Source organism: Mustela putorius, unplaced genomic scaffold (assembly GCF_011764305.1).
Source record: "Mustela putorius furo isolate JIRA1106 unplaced genomic scaffold, ASM1176430v1.1 tig00000876_pilon_pilon_pilon, whole genome shotgun sequence".
Classification (NCBI taxonomy): domain Eukaryota; kingdom Metazoa; phylum Chordata; class Mammalia; order Carnivora; family Mustelidae; genus Mustela; species Mustela putorius.
In genome coordinates, this window is record NW_025421506.1 from 375,369 (window position 1) to 397,610 (window position 22,242).

Sequence of the window (22,242 nt, forward strand, 5' to 3'; positions counted from 1 at the left end):
AAAATCTGTGGGACACAACAAAGGCAGTCCTGAGAGGAAAATATATAGCGGTACAAGCCTTTCTCAAGAAACAAGAAAGGTCTCAGGTACACAACCTAACCCTACACCTAAAGGAGCTGGGAGAAAGAACAAGAAAGAAACCCTAAGCCCAGCAGGAGAAGAGAAATCATAAAGATCAGAGCAGAAATCAATGAAATAGAAACCAAAAAAACAATAGAACAAATCAACGAAACTAGGAGCTGGTTCTTTGAAAGAATTAATAAAATTGATAAACCCCTGGCCCGACTTATCAAAAAGAAAAGAGAAAGGACCCAAAAAAAAATAAAATCATGAATGAAAGAGGAGAGATCACAACTAACACCAAAGAAATACAAACTATTATAAGAACATACTATGAGCAACTCTACGGCAATAAATTTGACAATCTGGAAGAAATGGATGCATTCCTAGAGACATATAAACTACCACAACTGAACCAGGAAGAAATAGAAAGCCTGAACAGACCCATAACCAGTAAGGAGATTGAAACAGTCATTAAAAATCTCCAAACAAACAAAAGCCCAGGGCCAGACGGCTTCCCGGGGGAATTCTACCAAACATTTAAAGAAGAACTAATTCCTATTCTCCTGAAACTGTTCCAAAAAATAGAAATGGAAGGAAAACTTCCAAACTCATTTTATGAGGCCAGCATCACCTTGATCCCAAAACCAGACAAGGATCCCACCAAAAAAGAGAGCTATAGACCGATATCCTTGATGAACACAGATGCGAAAATACTCAACAAAATACTAGCCAATAGGATTCAACAGTACATTAAAAAGATTATTCACCACGACCAAGTGGGATTTATTCCAGGGCTGCAAGGTTGGTTCAACATCCGCAAATCAGTCAATGTGATACAACACATCAATAAAAGAAAGAACAAGAACCATATGATACTCTCAATAGATGCTGAAAAAGCATTTGACAAAGTACACAACATCCCTTCCTGATCAAAACTCTTCAAAGTGTAGGGATAGAGGGCACATACCTCAATATCATCAAAGCCATCTATGAAAAAAAACCCACCGCAAATATCATTCTCAATGGAGAAAAACTGAAAGCTTTTCCGCTAAGGTCAGGAACACGGCAGGGATGTCCATTATCACCACTGCTATTCAACATCGTACTAGAGGTCCTAGCCTCAGCAATCAGACAACAAAAGGAAATTAAAGGCATCCAAATCGGCAAAGAAGAAGTCAAATTATCACTCTTCGCAGATGATATGATACTATATGTGGAAAACCCAAAAGAATGCACTCCAAAACTGCTAGAACTTATACAGGAATTCAGTAAAGCGTCAGGATATAAAATCAATGCACAGAAATCAGTTGCATTTCTCTACACCAACAGCAAGACAGAAGAAAGAGATATTAAGGAGTCAATCCCATTTACAATTGCATCCAAAACCATAAGATACCTAGGAATAAACCTAACCAAAGAGACACAGAATCTATACTCAGAAAACTATAAAGTACTCATGAAAGAAATTGAGGAAGACACAAAGAAATGGAAAAATGTTCCATGCTCCTGGATTGGAAGAATAAATATTGTGAAAATGTCTATGCTACCTAAAGCAATCTACACATTTAATGCAATTCCTATCAAAGTACCATCCATCTTTTTCAAAGAAATGGAACAAATAATTCTAAAATTTATATGGAACCAGAAAAGACCTCGAATAGCCAAAGGGATATTGAAAAAGAAAGCCAACGTTGGTGGCATCACAATTCCGGACTTCAAGCTCTATTACAAAGCTGTCATCATCAAGACAGCATGGTACTGGCACAAAAACAGACACATAGATCAATGGAACAGAATAGAGAGCCCAGAAATAGACCCTCAAATCTATGGTCAACTAATCTTCGACAAAGCAGGAAAGAATGTCCAATGGAAAAAAGACAGCCTCTTCAATAAATGGTGCTGGGAAAATTGGACAGCCACATGCAGAAAAATGAAATTGGACCATTTCCTTACACCACACACAAAAATAGACTCAAAATGGATCAAGGACCTCAATGTACGAAAGGAATCCATCAAAATCCTTGAGAACACGGGCAGCAACCTCTTCGACCTCTGCCGCAGCAACATCTTCCTAGGAACAACGCAAAAGGCAAGGGAAGCAAGGGAAAAAATGAACTACTGGGATTTCATCAAGATCAAAAGCTTTTGCACAGCAAAGGAAACAGTTAACAAAATCAAAAGACAACTGACAGAATGGGAGAAGATATTTGCAAACGACATATCAGATAAAGGACTAGTGTCCAGAATCTATAAAGAACTTAGCAAACTCAACACCCAAAGAACAAATAATCCAATCAAGAAATGGGCAGAAGACATGAACAGACATTTCTGCAAAGAAGACATCCAGATGGCCAACAGACACATGAAAAAGTGCTCCATATCACTCGGCATCAGGGAAATACAAATCAAAACCACAATGAGATATCACCTCACACCAGTCAGAATGGCTAAAATCAACAAGTCAGGAAATGACAGATGCTGGCGAGGATGCGGAGAAAGGGGAACCCTCCTACACTGTTGGTGGGAATGCAAGCTGGTGCAGCCACTCTGGAAAACAGCATGGAGGTTCCTCAAAATGTTGAAAATAGAACTGCCCTATGACCCAGCAATTGCACTATTGGGTATTTACCCTAAAGATACAAATGTAGTGATCCAAAGGGACACATGCACCCGAATGTTTATAGCAGCAATGTCCACAATAGCCAAACTATGGAAAGAACCTAGATGTCCATCAACAGATGAATGGATCAAGAAGATGTGGTATATATACACAATGGAATACTATGCAGCCATCAAAAGAAATGAAATCTTGCCATTTGCGACAACATGGATGGAACTAGAGCGTATCATGCTTAGCGAAATAAGTCAAGCAGAGAAAGACAACTATCATATGATATCCCTGATATGAGGAAGTGGTGATGCAACATGGAGGCTTAAGTGGGTAGAAGAATAAATGAAAGAAGATGGGATTGGGAGGAAGACAAACCATAAGTGACTCTTAATCTCACAAAACAAACTGAGGGTTGCCGGGGGGAGGGGGTTTGGGAGAAGGGGGTGGGATTATGGACATTGGGGAGGGTATGTGATTTGGTGAGTGCTGTGAAGTGTGTAAACCTGGTGATTCACAGACCTGTACCCCTGGGGATAAAAATATATGTTTATAAAAAAAAAAAAAAAAAAAAAAAAAAAAAAAAAAAAAAAGAATCCAGACCAAAAAAAAAAAAAAAAAAAAAAAAAAAAAAAACAAATTCAAGAAAATATATGCATCCCTATGTTTCTAGCAGAGTTATTTGTAATATTCAAGATATGGAAGCAAGCTAAGTGTCCACCAGTAGATGAACAGATAGGGAAGATGTGGTATATACATATAATATGCAGCCATTAATTGTGCCATTTGTGACAACATGGATGGACCTAGAGGGTATCATGTTAAGTGAAATAAGTCAGATGGAGAAAAACAAATACCATATGATTTCATTCATATATGGAATATTAAAAAAAACATGAATAAACAGTCCAACATAAAGCAGAATCAGACATACAAATACAGAGAACAAACTGATGGTTCCCAGAGGGCTGGAGGGAAGGATGGGCAAAACAGATGAAGGATAGAGGGAGACACGGGCTTCCAGTTATGGAATGAACAAATTGGGGAATATAAGGCATGACATAAAGTCAGTGATAATGCATTAGGGTTGTATGGTGACAGATGGCAGCTACACTTGTGGGGAGCTGAGCACAATGTGTAGACTTGTCAAATCACTAGGCTGCACACCTGAAATAATGTAACATCGTGTGTCAACTATACTCAGATAAAAATAAAAGAAAGACCCTAAGATGCGAAAATGCAGTAGACCCCACAGGTCACCTGTTATGTGTTGGCTTGGAAAAGAGGGGGTCGAGGATAGAGCATGGTTGATGATGAGGACAATACTCCTTTCATATGCTCAAAATACCTTCCACGGGTGAACACACGGACTTTCTGGAATTTCAATGACATCATCTTAAGAAATCTATGGCTAGGGCTAGACAGTGTAAACAACCCTTTAAACACACTCTTGCCTCTCCATACACAAAGCCCCATCTGTGACATATGCACACACTCAAACACCCATGTGCAAACACACACAAACACTTCCAGGAACACACACACACACAGCTAAATGGTGGCATAGGAGAGCTAGTTTTACCACTATCCTTAATTTCCATCTATTCTATTCCATCTTTTCCATCATCACTTTCATTTCCAACCTATTTCACAGGTGCAGGCACATTCTCAATCAAGTGCAAGAAGCAAGTGCAAGAAGCAAATCAAGTTCTCAAGAAGTAAGTGCAGCTTCAAGCCACCTTCAGTCCAACCACATTGCCACCCTTGAAGACACTCCTTTATGGAAATTCGGGTGTCCCCACTGTGCTTTTGTTTGCTAGCAAGAGGGTGTCAAACACTTTCAACTCTTATGCAGTTTTTGCTATCAAGGGGAAGAAAGCATAGTTTCCTGCCTATTTATTTATGCCTGCCTGCCCCACTGCTCTGGTAGACCAGAGTGATGTTCACTGGGTGTCACTAATTGCCAGCTACAAAGTCCCATGTGCTTACTGTTATTCACTTTCTTTACCGTAGTCCAGCATTCTCCTGTAACAAAAATTACACTCCACCAAGCATATTGCTACCCACACTATGGAGACCGTACCTCCATATGGCATGTGATTTTATTCAGATTAATGACTCCTTAAAATACCATTTTTACCCTGAACAATTCCCACTTTCAATTTTTTTCTTCTCCTGAAATTTTCTTTTCTTTTTTTTTCCCCAAAGATTTTATTTATTTATTTGACAGAGAGAGAGAGCACGCATGCACAAGCAGGGGGCGCAGCAGAGGGAGAGGGAGAAGCAGGCTGTCTGCTCAGCAGGGAGCCCAATCCAGGGCTCGATCCCAAGACCCTGAGATCATGACCTGAGCCAAAGGCAGATGCTTAATGACTGAGTCACCAAGGCGCCCCCTCTCGAAATTTTCATAAGTTCCTCATAACACTTTGCAAATGGACTGCCCATTCTCAGAGAAAGTTTTCCATAGCATTAATCTGCTTGGATCCTGTAACTGAGCAACTCTGGGGGCAGTACTGAACTTTCCTGTTGCCTAGTGGTGCCTAGGAGTGGATTTTGTTTTTTTTCTCTACCCAGACACAGCCAATACTTCACAGCTAATCCTCCAGCTGTCCTGTCGTGTGAATGAATGGGATCACACATTCTCCCAGAGTGCCACTGGGCTAATCTGGGCAATCATGCTCTCCACAGCTGTCTTTGAGAAGCATGAAGCTCTAGGCAGAATAGAAAGAGCTTGTCAGACAAATGAGTGGTTATAACCCCGGAGAGTCATGATGGCCACACAAACGCCACCACCATGGCACCCATGTGAGACAAGGTGCCAGGATCTTCCCAGGACCTCACAAAGACTGTGCCTCCAAGGGTCACGGTTAGGACCTTCTTTCTTCTCCCAACCTTTTTTTAAAAATTCCTAAAAAGACAACTCTTTTAACTCAGACTGTCAGCCTTGACCTGTTCTTGGATCCAGTTCCAAAACGTGTGGTTTGAAATTGCCCCAAATAAGAATCTGAACCACAATACAGAGTTGGGGAATAGTGATGTCCCAGCATTCTCCACTCCACGCCTGAAGCTCAGCAAAGCAATGCACAGTGTGTAACTCTCTCAAGGGCTCCAATGTCACTTAAGCCTTCCTGTGCCTCAGCAGTCCCCTCCTTACAGATTCACTCTCAGAGCCTCAGAGACAAGGGCAGAGCCTGGACAGGAGTCCCCGGGCTGCCCACCTGCCGGGGGGAAGCAGTGAGCCTTTCTCAACAACTCTACCACTTTATTAGCTTAGACGCACTGCCTCCTCCTGAGTCCACTCCCTCTGTCTCATTCGGCCCTTGGTTACTTATTTTCTGGGTTTGTGCAAAGGTTCCTGTGTGGTCTCTCTGCCTCCAACCCAGATAGTCTCAGCCAGGGGGCAGTTTTGTTCCCCAGAGGACACCTGACAACACCTGGAGACATTTTGGTTATCAAGACAGGTGGGATACTACTGGCGTCTGCTGGGTAAAAGCCAAGGATGCCGCTCAACATCCTACAAAGCTCAGGACAGCCCCCAACAAAAAATGATCCAGCTTAAGATGTCAATGGTGCTGACACTGAAAAACTCTGCTCCTGCCACACCTGCCTCAAATCTGCCCCCTTTACCCCACAAATGATATAAACCATAATTCCAATCAGGTCATTGCCATGCCTGAAATCCTCCAGTACCTCCCAAGTACCCTCAGGTTCAAGTTTAAACTCTCCTTAGCAAGTCATGGAGACTTGCTAAGACCCATCATGATCCGGTCCTTTCTTAAGTTTGCCTGCCCTTTTTCACTTTTCCCTGACCTTTCTTCCCCAAAGCCACACCAGCAACCAGTGCAGGCAGATCAGGCCACTCACAACTCCCTCTGCCTGTCAGTCAGTTTTATGTCAGACACTCTAATCCGACTAAAGGGGAACAAGACACTCTCCAGGTAGCTTGAAGCACTGAGATCTCATGAGGCACACAGAAAAGTGAGCACACCTTCAATTGGCAAGGCCAGAAAGCTGTACAAACCTTGTTATTTTTTTCCAATCTACTAGATGCTAGCCTAATGTCTGCTTAGAATTCCCTAATAATTGAAGCTCCCAAACACCTGTTTTCTTTATCCTGTCAATTCCTACCAAATTTATTGTCTCTTTGTCTGAAACGTATATAAACTGCCTGCTTTAATCACTTCTGTGATTTCACTGGTGTGTCGCCAACAGGCTGTGAGCCTTGAGGAAGACAGCATCTACATCTTTATAAGGCTACAGCAACCTGCACACGCTAAGTGTGGTTTACCAGTTATACTGGTTGTATTTGTCATAGATGTTGCATTAAGGAATGAATGAATTCCTAGCTTCTTTCAATTTGGCTCTTGGTGAAGCATAAAAAGCACTATAATATCAAAATACAAAGATGAAACTCAATTCATTACACTGTATGTATTAAGAAAGAGTCCATTCACAAAGGTGGAGATATCTTTGTTTAAAGCGGTGGTCTCTGCCTCTCTTCTCTTTATATACCAGAGAAATACAAATCTATAAAATATTCATCCCTATGGAATGTCTAAATCCCACTGCCTGATACTCAAAGACAAGACATGGAGCAGAATCAGACTCTAAATTAGTTAACAGAGATCTAATGGTATCAAGAACACAGAGCTTGGGGCACCTGGGTGGCTCAGTGGGTTAAGCCTCTGCCTTCAGCTCAGGTCATGATCTCAGGGTCCTGGGATAGAGCCCCACATGGGGCTCTCTGCTCGGCAGGGAGCCTGCTTCCCCCCTCTCTCTGCCTGCCTTTCTGCCTATTTGAACACAGAGCTAGTTTCACTGTGGGAATCATAACTCTGAATTTCAGATTTTGCTCTCTTTCTGTTGACTGAGAAGGTCATTCAATTCACTAGACACTTACTTAATAGTAAAATGCGGCCGCCTTTACTTCTTTCCCTTTTAAGTTGATTCTATATCCTGGAGATTGATAGGATTTGTCTGAGCTTCAAAACCCACAAGATGTCCCATAAGGGGACTTCCTAATAAAAATAAAAAAAGTTTTCTTAGATATTTATAGAGCCGTTTTGGACTTTTTAAGAGAGTAACCTATCAGTTTGACTTTATAGCTGGTGAAAGAATTTAAGATTCTTCTTTAAGTAACTGGAAAAACTGAAAAGGTTGTTTATGGATTCTTATCATATATCATGAAAATTTTTATTTTTATGCAGTTCATTGTAACGCATGTGTCTCTTGTCCATAGCGTTTGTGTTAAAGTTAAGATTAGGATTTAGCAGTGGAACCTCATTAGAGAAAATGGAGCAAAATGACTTTTAACTGAATGGGGGAAAGGGACCAGGGGAAAGCTTCCCAGTTCCCTGTTATATCCTGAGGGGTGACTCCTAGAGCCAGAGTGACCTGACTTCCATAATCCCCATGGAATATTTGTTCCCATCTAGGTTTCTACCTCTGTAGACAAAACACAGTCACAGCTCCAGGCTTTGGTTGTTCCTTTTCCTTTTCTCTTCTCCATTCAACCTTGGGAGAATCATGACTTCCAGAGAAAGTGGATTCCATTAAACCAAATATTCCAGGTACAGAAATATGTAAGGGTCAAGGGCAAGCCACTCAAAATGTATCACAGTTCATATTGATTATTTTGAATTGAAGCTACTTGGTAAGTGACCAGTGCAAGGTCACTTGGACCCTCCTCTGTCCCTCTGAGAGCAGGAAACAAATCTCCATTATGAAAAACACGCTCCCTCTAATGAGAAGCAAAAGGATATCCTTGTCAGGGCCCCTGGGTAGCTCAGCCAGTTAAGCATCGCCTTCGGCTCAGGTCATTACCCCTGGGTTCTGGGATCGGGTCCCGCATCAGGCTCCTTGCTCAGCAGAGAGCATGCTTCTCCCTCCCTCTGCTTACACTCTGTCTCTTTCTCTGATAAATAAATAAAACCTTCAAAAAAAAAAAAAAAAGGAGACATCCTTGTCACCAGAGATAAGGACTTCAAAGCTAAGAAAGCTGTACAAACCTTGTTATTTTTTTCCAATCTACTAGATGCTAGCCTAATGTCTGCTTAGAATTCCCTAATAATTGAAGCTCCCAAACACCTGTTTTCTTTATCCTGTCAATTCCTACCAAATTTATTGTCTCTTTGTCTGAAACGTATATAAACTGCCTGCTTTAATCACTTCTTTAGGTCTCAATTTCATTTGGGGGCCTCCATGTGCACATAATAAAACTTGAGGGTTTTCTCTCCTGTTAATTTGTTTTATGTAAATTAAATCTTGGTCCAGCTGAAAGACCTCAAAGAGGAAGAATTTTTCCTTCTCTACAAGAGGAAGTCCAGAAAAATCCCTGGGGATCAGAAATGAAAGCTACTTTTATTACAGGTGAAAAACATATAAAATCAGACAGGGTGCTGGAAAATATACACAAGCAACATGGACCCAGAGACCCTTGGGAATTTAACAGAGTTAGTTGCTAAGACCAAGAGCACAGGCCAGGAGTAGACCAAGGCCATTCTCCTTGTCACCACCTTGTGGCTCAGCTGGGGATAAGGATGTCTCCTGAGGCCCCACACTTCCTATCTTGCAATGCTTTCTTTCCACTCAAGGAATTTGGGGCATCTAAGCTGTCCAGTTCTCCTCCTAGCCATTAAGCTTCCTCTCAGGAAAAGACTTACTAAAAATTATTTACACTTCAGCGTGAAGTACCTGCTGCTCCTTCTCCCAAGGGTATTTGCATCCCAAGCCATACACTCATTGTAGGCTGCAGGGTTTTTCCCTGTAGACGGGATTCGAGAATCAAAGCTGCAGCTAAAGGAGGTCTTTGGGGACAGAGAGACCTGCCCTCTTGAAACTGCCCAGTATCCATATTTTAAGTGATGAAACCCAAGTCACTAAGGAAAATCAATGTTGTGTTTGTGTTCAGGGTTCTAATAACTTTATTTTGAGTGCATTTTAGAATATACCTTGATAATTCATGTGGGAGATTTGCCTCTGAAATGTCTCCAGCAAACAGTGTGGGGAGATTCGTCTCTGAAGGAAGTAAAGTCCTTAAAAGCCAAAAAGGCCTAGATGCACATATAGTAGGACCTTAAAAATACAACAACTTTTGGGTTGAGGTGGACTATATGTGTTTTAGCTTGTATCAAAACTATCAGAGTGGGGTGCCTGGATGGCTCAGTGGGTTAAGCCTCTGCCTTCGGCTTGGGTCATGATCTCAGGGTCCTGGGATCGAGCCCCACATCGAGCCCCGCATCGGGCTCTCTGCTCAGCAGGGAGCCTGCTTCTCCCTCTCTCTTTCTGCCTGCCTCTCTGCCTACTTGTGATCTCTGTCTGTCAAATAAATAAATAAAATCTTAAAAAAAAAAACTATCAGAGAAAGGGCTAAGAAAATGGTGTATGTAAGTATGAAGAAATAGTGAGGTAGAACAGAATGACCAATATAAAGACTTACAGAGAATTCTTTACAACCACTAATTTAATTATAATAAAAACTTACCATTCAGTAGAACTTTCTACAGTGGTGGAAATGTTCTTGGTCTGACCTCCCCATGATGGCAGCCATTAGCTACATGTGGCTATCACTCATCGGAAATGCAGTTTATGTGACTAGAACTTAATTTTTAATTTTAATGAATTTAAACTTAGTTTTAAATAGCCATGCATTGCGAGTGGCTACCACACTGGTGGGGGGGGGGGAGAGGTGGCTAACAGCATTACTGCTTTAACACATAATTTTTAGGACTACTTTGTATCCATGGGCTTTTTCCTGGAGAAACTGCTATAACTCTCAAAATAATAGTCTTCCAGAAGCAAACAGCCTACTTATAAGAAATAGTTTATGATTCATTCCATCCCCAACCCCAAACATTACCTAGGTACCCAGGATTGGCGCCTCACTCGTCTGCCATGGTAAGCCTGCAATGCCAACTTCTGGAAGGAAGGGTACTTACCCTCACCCAATAGAAGTTCCTCTTCTTGCTCATTGGGGGAAGGCAGCAGGGGCTTCAGGGGCTCCATGTTAATGATGAGCTGTTTGTTCAAGGAGTAGGAACTGCGGCTCTGAGTCATACTGGTTCTGAAAACAGACACAAATCAGAGGGAATTGGTTTTCATTGCGAATGCCAGCCCCTCCATCTTGGTTAGCTATCCAAGTTGGGAACTGTCTCTAGACTCCACAGTGGATGAGGCCAGTGGTAAAGACAACATAACACTTAGGAGAGACAGGCCTTTATATTTAAGTTCTGACAGAATGTCCAATGTGTTCTAATGCAACATAGTAAAAAAAAACTTATTTCCTCATATGTCACCAGACTGAGGCATTCTAGGTGACAACACGGACACTGAAAATGACATGAGAGGCAGGTGTCACTGAACTTGATACACAGAAAAGTAAATGAAGGGCATGACTCAAAGTAATTTAACAATCACCAAGAAACCAAAGGTGAAAACATAACCCAGTCAGACAGGCTTGAGCTACCTTGCTGTTGCTAGATGTCCAATATTTAATATCTATGTTTAATACTCCCATTCAGATTCACAGCCCTCTCACCAGCCAGCCCCGAAGCTCTGCTTCTGAAGGCAGCATACACCTGTTATTGGCTGCAAAGGGCAGCAGATGGCAAGGAAAATGTACGAGTATCTCGTCAAGACTATTGGCTGATAGCAGCAAACCCATCCACACCACCTGCTGCAGGGAGACCAGCTGTCTGCCCTGAAAGATAGGGAGGTGGGGTACCTCCAGTGGGTGTTTCAGCACCCTTCTCCTCCTCGTGTTTCCTGTCAAAACCCAAACCAACTCACTCTTCGAAGATGGCGTCCAGTGTCTCCTCTCAAAACCCAAACCAACCTACTCTTCAAAGATGGTGTCCAGTGTCTCCTAAGCCTTTGATGCCCCCTTGGACGACCCTCGTGACACATTTTCATTTGTTCTCTTTCTCTCCCCTCACACTACTCTCCCTTCTTTCACATCTCGTGGCATTTGGCACTTCTGTCTCTCTGCCATTACTGCTGTAATAATCAACTCCACCTTGGCAAAGCACCTGAAGGGCGCAGACTGATCTAGCCATTCTGGTGTGCCTTACAGAGCCTCCCTAGGTATCTTATTAAGGGCTGCTCACATTCGAAATTAAAGTAAATTGAATGCAGTCCTGGCTTCCCCAGGTTGGTTACAGGACTATCTTACAGCTTTGGCATATCTGTTTGGCACGAGACAGGGAAGGAGAAGAACCCAGTACCCCCAAGAACTGGCACTGGAGGGGAAAAAATTATGAAGACTTGCTTAACCATGGAGTCCCGTCCTTCATCATTTCACTCTACAACTACTTATTTTTAGCTGATACATATACATCGGATGATCTGCCTTGTTCCAGTGAGCCATGGTCCTTGCATGAAGTAACTCACTCTCTAGAGCTATGATTTTCAGACTTTTTGATGGACACCCCCATTAAGAAATTTTATGTCATTTCTCTGAACCCATACAGGAAGACACAAGTAAAGCAATGTTTCATGCAACCACAGTAACTCTTATTATGTGTGATTCACTTCCCCCCCTCATTCTACTTCATTTTGTTTGAATTGCTAGTCTATTTTCATGACTCATTAATGTGTTACAGCCACAGCTGGAAAAGCACACGTCCCATGGAGGATAATCATGGCCAAGGGTCCTCTGGCAAGCATGGCGGGGTTGACAAGGAAAGAAATGGAGACAGCGTTTGCTTGCAGACAGAAGGAATGAAGGTAGGAAGGAAGGGAGGGAGCGAGGGTGGGTCCTCATTTTTTGAGCTTTCATGGGATTTCCTCTGGCCCTACGGCCCTCATGACTGAGCTGTTTGTTCTAGCTCTGCAAAGCACATGCCGCCATGTTTGTGTGGACCATGGAGGTTCCTGACCTCAGAAAAGCCCATTTTCCATTGTTGCAGGAATCTCTCTGCCCCACCTCTGGCCACCCTGCCAACTGACTGGCTGCAGTTCCATCCCCCAGAAATTACTGCATTTCATCAAGGAGGGCCTGTAATGAGACTTTATGGGGGATCTTTTTCTCCACAGCAGTGCCCCACCCCAACACTTTTCACTTGGAGATATAAAGCATCCTGCCCCCTGCCCTCTGCCCCCCTCCAGTGCCAACACTGCAACATCTGGCTGCTTGCCTGGTATTGGGACAGGCTGAGCTCGCCCATGTGAGCCTTCTGGGCACTGGGAGGTCAGGAGGATGCGAACTCAGCACCCATGCTTACAGGCTTCTACAGCCACACTGTAGTGGAGGCCTTCGGCCAGGGTCAACAGGGTTTAGGGTCTGCTGAGAGTTAGGCCACACAGTCGATTACAACCCTGAATCTCCAGTTCTATGACTCAGAGGTGAACACTGCCTCCCACTAAGTACAAGACTCAAATAAACCCAAAGGTGAACACAACGAGAGAGTTTTCCTGGAGCACAAAGGATCCGGGGCTCCAGACCTTGGTATTGGGTACTGGGACAGCTAAAGGGCAAGATTAGCAAAACCAGAATCAAAATGCCTTTCTCTCAGACTTTCTCCACCAACCCCTGTAGACTACAGATTTCCTCTCTCCTTGCAACCTTCTTAAAGCTTACAGCTGATCCTGGTTTCATTTCAAGCCAGAGCCACCAGCAATTTATACTACCACTACCCATAAATGTAATAACAGAATGTGATGGCACCTTTTTTAGTTTACAGAGTGGCTTACATACTTGGCCATGTTTGTTTTCCTCAGTGGTCCTCTGAGACAGGCAAGGAGAATGCCATATCCATAGATGAGGACACTGAGACTCGGTGAAGTTATAGGACTTGCCTAGAGATACTTCAGATAAGCACACTCAGGTAAGCTGATTCTCAGCCAGCTCAGTTAAGCTGATTCTCTTGCTGTGCTCTCCACTGCCTTCCTGCATGATTTATCCTATAGTGTCCCAGAGAGGACTCTGGTCACTACCGCTACTGTCCTCCTTTCCGGCTATATGAAGTTCCACTGTGTCAGGAGGTCTTCTAGAAGATGTGCCAGCATCCCAGTTAGCTCCCACCCTGCCCTTCCAAGGTCCTGATATAACAGCCTCTCTGGCCGGAGTCTCTCCAAGCCAGCCAAGGGTCTGTGCCATATTTCCCATTCTCAGAATCCCCCCATCAATGGATTCTGCAAAATGCCTCACCCTCTTTGTATTCAGCACAGAACTTTTTTCCAATGAAATAGTGACTGGGAATTCTATTGAGGTAAAAAGGTTTTCTTCAGAAATCGTAAGGACATTCTAAGATTGCTTTCCAAAAAAATGTGGCATAGGAGCTCCTGGGTGGCTCAGTTGTTAAGCATCTGCCTTTGGCTCAAGACTGATCTCGGGGTCCTGGGATCGAGCCCCGCATCCAGCTGCCTGCTCAGTGGGAAGCCTGTTTCTCCCTCTCCCACTCCCCTAACTTGTGCTCCCTCTCTCACTGCCTCTCTCTCTGTCAAATACATAAAATCTTAAAAAAAAAAAAAAAAAAAAAGCAAAACTGATGGCATAATATAGAGCAACGAACACAAGGGTCGTGGAGTTCCTGCACCAGTCTTTGAGTGAAGCAAGTGCTGTTGGCCTGTCATCCAAACTCCAACTGAAGATGCTTTAATGAGGACATGTCTGTTAAATTCCAGCTTCCCATTTTTGGATGAGAGACAGGAATAATACATCACCTCACATTCATATGGCACTTTTTAACTTTTTAAAGCACATTATTTTTATGCCCATAACAAAATCTAGAAGTTGGGCAAAGTAATATTTGGAATCTCATTTTATAGATGAGTAAATTAATGATCAGAGAGGTTAAGAGACTTACCCAAGACCACACAGCTTGAAAGCAACACAACCAAGATTAGACCACCCAGCCCGTAAGCAACACAACCAAATTCATGACCCCTAGACTGGTGCTGTTTCAGGTCCAAATGCTGCCTTTGGGTGTCCTCCAGTGGTGGCTGTTGTGCCCAGATGGCTCACACAGCTAGCCCTGGGCTCATTGAGCAGCAACCTTTTGCCTCCCTGGACTGCTGGCGTGGATGAGCGATTCTTACCAAGTAGCCAACCCTGGGAGGGCTTTGCCCTCCCCCTAAGCAAAGATCACCCCTAAGCTGGTGATCTTTCCTGTCACCAGCAAAGATCAGTGAGCAATCATGAGAGTTAGTTTTTCTCTTTTTGAAAAAAAAGAAAAATCTCAAGACAGTGTCCTTGATCTGTGCTGTCTCTCTCTAAACACACAAACCTCAGGAAAAGTAGTAGCCCATGAACTTGCCATTCTTTGAAGAGTACACTCTCAACCGTGAGGAAAGACAACTAACTGAGACCTTACCATCGCCACTCTAAAGGAGCGCTCTTCTATTAACAGAGCCAGAGAAAATAGTTCAGTGCTATACTCTCACTTTTGACAGCCACATCAAAAAAGCCAAAAGAATTAAAAACTAATTGATTAAGAGAAAAACTGTCCTACCACACAACTGGCCACTGGGAAGAAATGAGAAGTTGCAACTGGAAGTGGCACATCTCCTTGGCTCTGATTGCATTATTGCCTCAGGGTAGGGCAAGGTCCCCAGCTGAACAGATCTCAGGTCCTGGAAAACGGCCCGCATTCTGCTGTCATCCCACACCCCTAGCACAGGTTCAGTCAACAACTATGTACTGACCTCTATTATGTGATAAGTGCTGTGTTAGGTGTTGAGTGATACTCAGATGACCAAACAGACACAAGCCTTTTCCTCCCACAGCTTGCTCTGCATCATTACTTTAAACAAATTCTTCCTTATATTGTCAGAGACTTGAGAAATACTGCCAAAAAGCTGAGGACCAGATGTTCAATGGATGTGGACCCGATAGACTTTCATATACACATAAAAGGGGTCAGGAGAAGGGAAAGAAAAGGCATATGAACCAGTGTCTCAAAGGCCTATAGGTCCTGGTTTGCAATAACATCCCTGGGGGATTTTAGAAGATTCCAGAAAAGGGAAACTCTGAATTGACTGATGCCTTCTTTCTCATCTGCTCTGGTGGTTCCGTCTATTCTGCGAAAAGATTCTATGGCCACTCTGCTCCCTTCACTCCCACGGCCTGGCTACTCAAACTGTGGTCTCTAAACCAGCCACATGGCCACCACTGGGGAGCTCATTAGAAAGGTCAGATTCATGAATCAGAATCTGATTTTAACAAGATCCGTAGGCAACCCCTGTCTAAGTTAAAGTTTGAGAAGCCCTGATCTAGGAGAGAATCCTGGATTCCCATAAATTATGCAGATCTCAATTGAAAAAAGAAATACTTTTATTATTTCTGATCTCATTAACCAAAGATGATTACAGGATTCTTAGAAAGTTTTCCATATTGGGAATATGAGTCTCTGAAAGCATATTGTTAAAAACAGTGTCCTTCTTTGTGTTTGACCTATCAAGAGAATTCCCCAGCATCAAGTATTTCTTCTTCTTCTTTTTTTTAAGATCAAACACTCACACTTCAAGTTAGAAGACTAAAGCTCAAGCAGAGCCCTTGGGGTGGTTCTGCCTACCAGCTTCTAAGAGAATGCCAGAGGTTTTCTGGGTGACAAATGCTACAAAGAAAAGAACACAGGCTTATGCCTGCCATAGAACAGAATTTATGTCTTTAGATAGATCTTTTCCCTTTAACTTTTAACTCTGAGACCCAAGTTCCCTAGACTACAGATACATCTAATTAGGTGATCCTTAAGGTCATTTCTGGCCGAGTCTAGGAAAGTTAAATGAGATTTTTTTTTTAAATCATTTCCTCTTTTTCATTTCTGCCACACTTTGTAACCAGTGGTAGAAGAGGGACTGTAAAGACTATCTTAAAGTTAAATAAATACAAAGAAAAGACTAGTGTTATCAAGGGATACGTTAGAAAACCTCCATGGTTTTGGACTAAGGTGCCCCCTGGCTATGGTGCTCCCTAACCCTACCACCATCTCCTGCTTCTCGAAGCAGGAAAGACTGCTTCTGCAGATGTGCATGACCACTGCCCACTGGGTCACCTGAACCAGGAATGAATTCTTCTCTGGACACGTCTTCATGGGCTCCTGTGCCAACTCTAGTCCTGCTCCCTGGTGGGGGAGAGAAGTGCTATCTGGATGCCTGGCCAGGCTGGCTCAGCCACACTTCCGAGAGACCCAACAACCCAGGCAATCATGTAAGAGGCACCCGGCTCACTGCATCATGCCAGAAACAGAGGAGACTGCACAAAGGCAAGCATAGGGGAGACTCTTCCAAGTCCAAAGGGGAAGGAAAGAAGAGGTGCCAACCTGTGTGTGGGAACCTCCTAAAAAAACCTAACTTAGGGAGGTCTTGCTCTCAAAAAGGAGAACGTCATGATGAGAATGTTCAGCCTTAGATATTTAGCAGTCTGAGGTTTAGGGCGTGCAACAATCTGTGTCTCATGGTGATATAAAGTCCAACATGACCAAGAGAATATTTAACAAACAGCAACAGACTGCCACATTATGAAGATCCATTCTCTTAAACCACTAATGACTAAGTTTCTCATTTCTCTAAGAGACCTTTGGGAGTAAGTAGCCCCAGAAGCAAGGAGCACCCCCTGCCTTCCTCATGTGAAACTGTCTAAGAGAAGTTGGGGTCAATGGGTACTGGCCACATCTGATGAACAGAGGCAGAAAGAGAGAGCAGTTCTAAGAGGGCAGGATGACGAGCTCAGCTAGGAGAGGATACCACTGTGCCTCACACACACTTTTCACGTGACACTCCAGGCCCAGTCGAGCCAATGACTTCCCACAGAGCAAGCAACTCAGAATGGAGTCGGGCCACACTCACGCCATGGCCCTGTCACGACTGTCCCTGAGAGATTTCCAGGACAGCGAGGGTACCATGCCTGGAAACAGATGTGCCCATACTGATACATGTACAGGCAGTTGGTGACCTTATGCCCCCTCCTGATATAGAGATATAGATATAGAGAACTTGGCAAAGCAAGCCTGAAATCCTTCTGTCCATCCCTGAAGCTTCCCAGAGCCCCAGAGATCACCCCACCTACCTGTGTACCTCCGGAGGCTCCCTCTGGATCTTGGAGCTGGCCTCCACCACCTCTTTGGCAACTTTACCACTGCAAAAAAGAAACACAACGTCTGTGCACACTCAGAGCAGAAGGGGAGGGATGTGAGCGTGTATTTTTTTTTTTTAACTTCACAATGGCCTTATCTGCTCTAGAAATCCACACTTCTCTTCCTCCCTCAGAGAAGTTACAGTGGAATTTGAGGGGGGCCCATGAGTGTCACACATGTGTGGAATGGGAAGGGAGGACCAAAACCGGCTTACAAACCAAAGAGCACTGATTTAGTAAATGGAAGTAAATGGAAGCCCCCACCCCAACCCACCATCAAAATGGAACCACAGGTACCCACCTGTATCGAAACCTACTTCCTTTAAAAAATATCTTGCTGCTTGACACGGTCTTGATCTGACTGGATTTTGCATACCTTTAAGAAGAAGCAAAACAGAGGTGGTAGTGACATTGTCGAGTCCAAGTGAGACATGCAATAAACTGTGATGATTGGGTATTTTTGACTATCAGAAATATATGTTATTGGAGGATTGCTTGCATGCACACACACCTAAAAGAGAAGTTTCACCAAAAAATACTTACTTTCACTACATATATTACAGACTGCTATCCCTTTCCAGCTTTTTTTTTTTCTAAGTAGGCTTTATTGCCCAGCATGCAGCTTGAAGACAAGACCTTGAAATCGAGACCCACATGCTTTACCAACTGAGCCAGCCAGGTGCCCCTCTGTCTGTTTTTTCTAAATACTGGTGATGGCTCACACATTTAGTTTCAGAATCCGTTACTGGGTCACAATCTGCAGAAAGGACCAAGCAACACTGACGATCAAAAGGGATACTTTCCCAATTTCCACTTGAAAGATACGGAGAAGATGGATTGTGTCACGTGGTGTCAAGGTCCCGGTAGCTGGGAGCCAGGTGGGAGGTTGGCTTTCACCCCTGTGCCTGAGACAACACTGCAGCAAAAGACAGCTTCCCAGAGACACAGGTCAGTCACCATGTCACCAAGAAGCCACCTACTGTGTACTGCCCTAAAGAAACCACAGGGCTCATGTCACCGGAGATGTGGTCACTGGCTGGAGCATTCTCCAGTGAGGTCACCATGACCCAGTGCCCTTTAAAGGAACCCAGGCTGGGAGATCACTAAGACACATGAGGAACCAGAAGCCCAGCCGAGCACTGATTCGGCAGCTCTGAGTGGACCCGTAACCACGAACAAGACCATAGCCCTCTGGGAAACAGTGCAAGCATGGGCTGCCCACAGGCCACACACAGGGCACCAAACTGCTGTGACAGCTGAGGTTGCCTCTCGGCAATCACTTTAAGCCTCATGCATCTAAACCCAAGTCAGAAAGAATGGCCTCCAAGGCTTCGAGACCATTTAAAATATCAAGAGTCACAAAATCTTCATAGAAAAACCACACAGAACAATACGCTGTATAGAATTCTGAACAGAGATGTGCACACAGCCAGGACTCTGGTGAGAAGTTTCCACGTGGGCAGTGATCCCCAGCACTGGGCATCTCGCAAGCCTTGGCTCCTTTGTTCAGCAATTTTTAACCAAATGCCAAGCCTGGTCCACATCTTCCCCTGCCATGTTCAGGGAAGACACAGTCCTCTGCATTCATGGAGTGTAAGATCTAGAAGGGAAACGGATCTCAATCTAAAAACCGGACACATAAGTCAAGAACTATACATTGCAGTGGGGGCCATGAAGGAAAAGATGCAATGAGAGGGCGGGAGGGGGGACCAATCCATCCTGGGGGCCAGGGGTCTGAGCTGAGATCCGGGGACGGGAAGGCGTTAACTGGGCAGGTGGTGGGCAGTGTTCTGGGCGGCAGGCTCAGTAGGCACAAAGCCCAGAGAGCACTGGAGGAACTAAAAAGATCTGCTGTGCATCTCCCCATGTTGTTATTATTGTAAATACAAGCCCACACACATACATTTTCCCCCCTAATTTAGCAGGGCCTAACCTTAAGCTGTCCTAGTAAGGATTTTGGCCTCTGTCCTTAGAAGAATAGAAAGCCATAGGCACACTCTTTCGCAAAGATGCCCCTTCTCCCTTTCCACTTTCTCAAACGGCCTGAGCCAACAGAGAAGGGCACTGGGGACAAGTGAGGAGCAAGGAGATGAGACCAGAGCAGACGGGGTACAGACATGGGGGAGGCAGGATTCCATCTCAAGGCAGGGCCTGGAGATGAGGGCGTGGGAGCCCTCGAGGATGGGGTTTAGTGGGGGTGGGAGCATATGAGATCCAGACCCCGGAGGCCCCTGACACCTGGGACAGGCTGTGCCGCCTGCTAGCCAGAGCTGGGCTAGCAGATCACATGAGTCAAGAGGATAAAAGTCCCCAGCAAGCCACACTAACAAAGGACAGGAGTCCCATGGTGCCCTCCTCCTCCAGCAAGGACATGCCCACTCCAGACGCACCTGACCCCTGCCCCATCACGCACACAGGCACACACACACACCCCCCTAGGGAGCTGTGAACCTGACATGTTATCTACAGGAGCCTGAGAAAAGGGTGATCTTCAGCTCTGCCCCCATCTTCTTGGCAGGATTTTTGCTCTGAAGCCTCAGAGGTAGGAGGCAGAAAAACCTTTAAAGAAGTTTCTGTTGTTAGGGGCACCTGGGTGCCTCAGTCTGCCTTCGGCTCAGGTCATAATCCCAGGGTTCTGGGATCGAGGCTGTGCTTCTCCCTCTCCCTGCCTCTCTCCCTGCTTGTGTGTCGCATGCAAGCTCTCTCTGCCAAATAAAACCTTAAAAAAAAAAAAAAAAAAGAAGAAGAAGCTTCAGTCTTTAAGATGTTTATTATTACGGTTCTAGGTTCTAAAGATCCTTGGGGCAAAGCAGTCTGCAAAGTAGATAAAGAGCCTTAATTGCTGCTTTTAACCCAGGAAAGTAATGTAACATTGCGCCAACTACACCTCAGTAAAAACAGTAATTAATGAAAAAAGAAAAAGAGCCTTAATTGGAGTTTTCAAATGCAACTTGGTGCCCAGGTGATAGAAGATACCAGAAGCCCAAAGAGCTGTGACAAGCCCAGCTGTTCTAGGGAGCCTCTTGTGGTGAGAGGAGGCGGCTGGGCTTTTCACTGGTTTTGCCTCCCTGGGCTGGCTCCGCTCTCTTGGTCAGAGGCCCCAGGACACGCTGCCTCTGCCCAAACCCTCAGAAGATCCATCTCGCAGAGACAGTGAAGAGCCTCCCTGCTTGAGGCGTGAGGGTGCCAAGAGCACTGTCATCTTTCTGGAGGCTGATTGTCCTTGAAGAACATTTGTGTCATGTCATTTGCTCAGAGACACTCTCCTGAGAGCATGACCGCCAGCTCCCTGCCCTTCCGAACATGCAGGCACACGGCCGGCCCGTCGTGTCTGGGCTGCGAGCTTCAGTGCACTTTTCAAGGGGTGTTTATCTGGAGAGCTTGAACAACCCCGGGAAAGTGCACGAGGGAGGAGGGAGATGTGAGGGGAAAGGAAAGTGGTGGGGGGATAGGACACGCCTCTAGCTGTTCCCAAAGCTGGCCGCATGCCAGCGGCATCTGGAAGTAGGGTTACAATGCCAGTGCCCAGGCTCTGTCACTAGAGATTCTCCTCCAGCAGGCGTTGGTGTTTTTAATCAAACACCCCAACATCATTCCAAGGCAGCCCACTGGGAACCCCTATGTCCCCAAATTCTCCCTGAATGACCCAGAAGGTGGTGTTTTACCTGGAAGAGCAGAGGCCCGAGGCCCCTCCCTGCTCTTGGTCAGAGACCTTGATCAAGTCATGCAGCTTTCCCTAGTCTTAATTTTTCCATGACTTCTTTAAGGGGGGGGGGGACTAAAATTCTTAATTCATAGTGTTCTGAGGAGGGTTCAATGAGATCAAGTTATCTGAAAGCATCAACTCATTATGTATATTTCCACCCCTCCCTAAACTCACTCTCAAAACCTCTCCATTGACTTCTCAGTCTTGGGCCACGGAGATTCTGGGGAACAATTTTAAACTCTCTGACAGCCCAAGAGAGACCCTTTCTGCTCTAACCAGCTGATGCACGGCAGTACCCAGTTCCCCAGGCTCTAACATCAACAAGGAGCCTAGAGCAAACGTCTGCTCCCTGCAGGCAACGAATGCACAACCCAGCTAAACAGCAGTCCTCTCTCCTCCCAGCCTCTTCCCCGCCTGCCCTCGTCCCGCTGCCACCTGTAGCTCCCCATCAAAATCCCAGAATGGGATTCCAAATGCTTCCAAAGCATCTCAAACATAGTAATTCAGATTAATTCATTTGACCCTCACAGCTCTCTCCTAGGAGGAAGCAATCCACCTTTTTATGTGAGGAAACTGAGGCACAGAGGAGTTACGTCACGTAATCATGGTAACACGACAGAACTGGGGGAACTGTGCTGTAAATCCAGGTCTGTCTGCATTTTTAAAATACTGTGTTTAGCCATGAAGGTTCTCAGACTTCAAAGGGCATCAGATTCACCTGGCATGTGTCTTAAAACACAAGTTTCTGCTTCAGTTAAATCTGGCATGGAGCCCAAGAATCTGTATTTCCAGCAA

The 22,242-nt window shown here is 44.7% G+C and overlaps 1 protein-coding gene across 3 annotated transcripts in view; it reads right to left on the minus strand.

Annotated features, from left to right (window-relative positions):
- FRMD3 (FERM domain containing 3) overlaps positions 1–22,242 on the minus strand; it is a 314,836-nt gene that overhangs the window by 61,188 nt on the left and 231,406 nt on the right. For all 3 annotated transcript variants that reach the window (XM_045086062.1, XM_045086061.1, XM_045086063.1), the window contains 3 exons: positions 18,043–18,117; positions 17,676–17,744; positions 10,609–10,733 (listed from right to left, as the gene is read on the minus strand). In XM_045086062.1, coding sequence (XP_044941997.1) covers positions 10,609–10,733; positions 17,676–17,744; positions 18,043–18,117 — 269 coding nt within the window. The remainder of the gene's footprint in view (positions 1–10,608; positions 10,734–17,675; positions 17,745–18,042; positions 18,118–22,242) is intronic.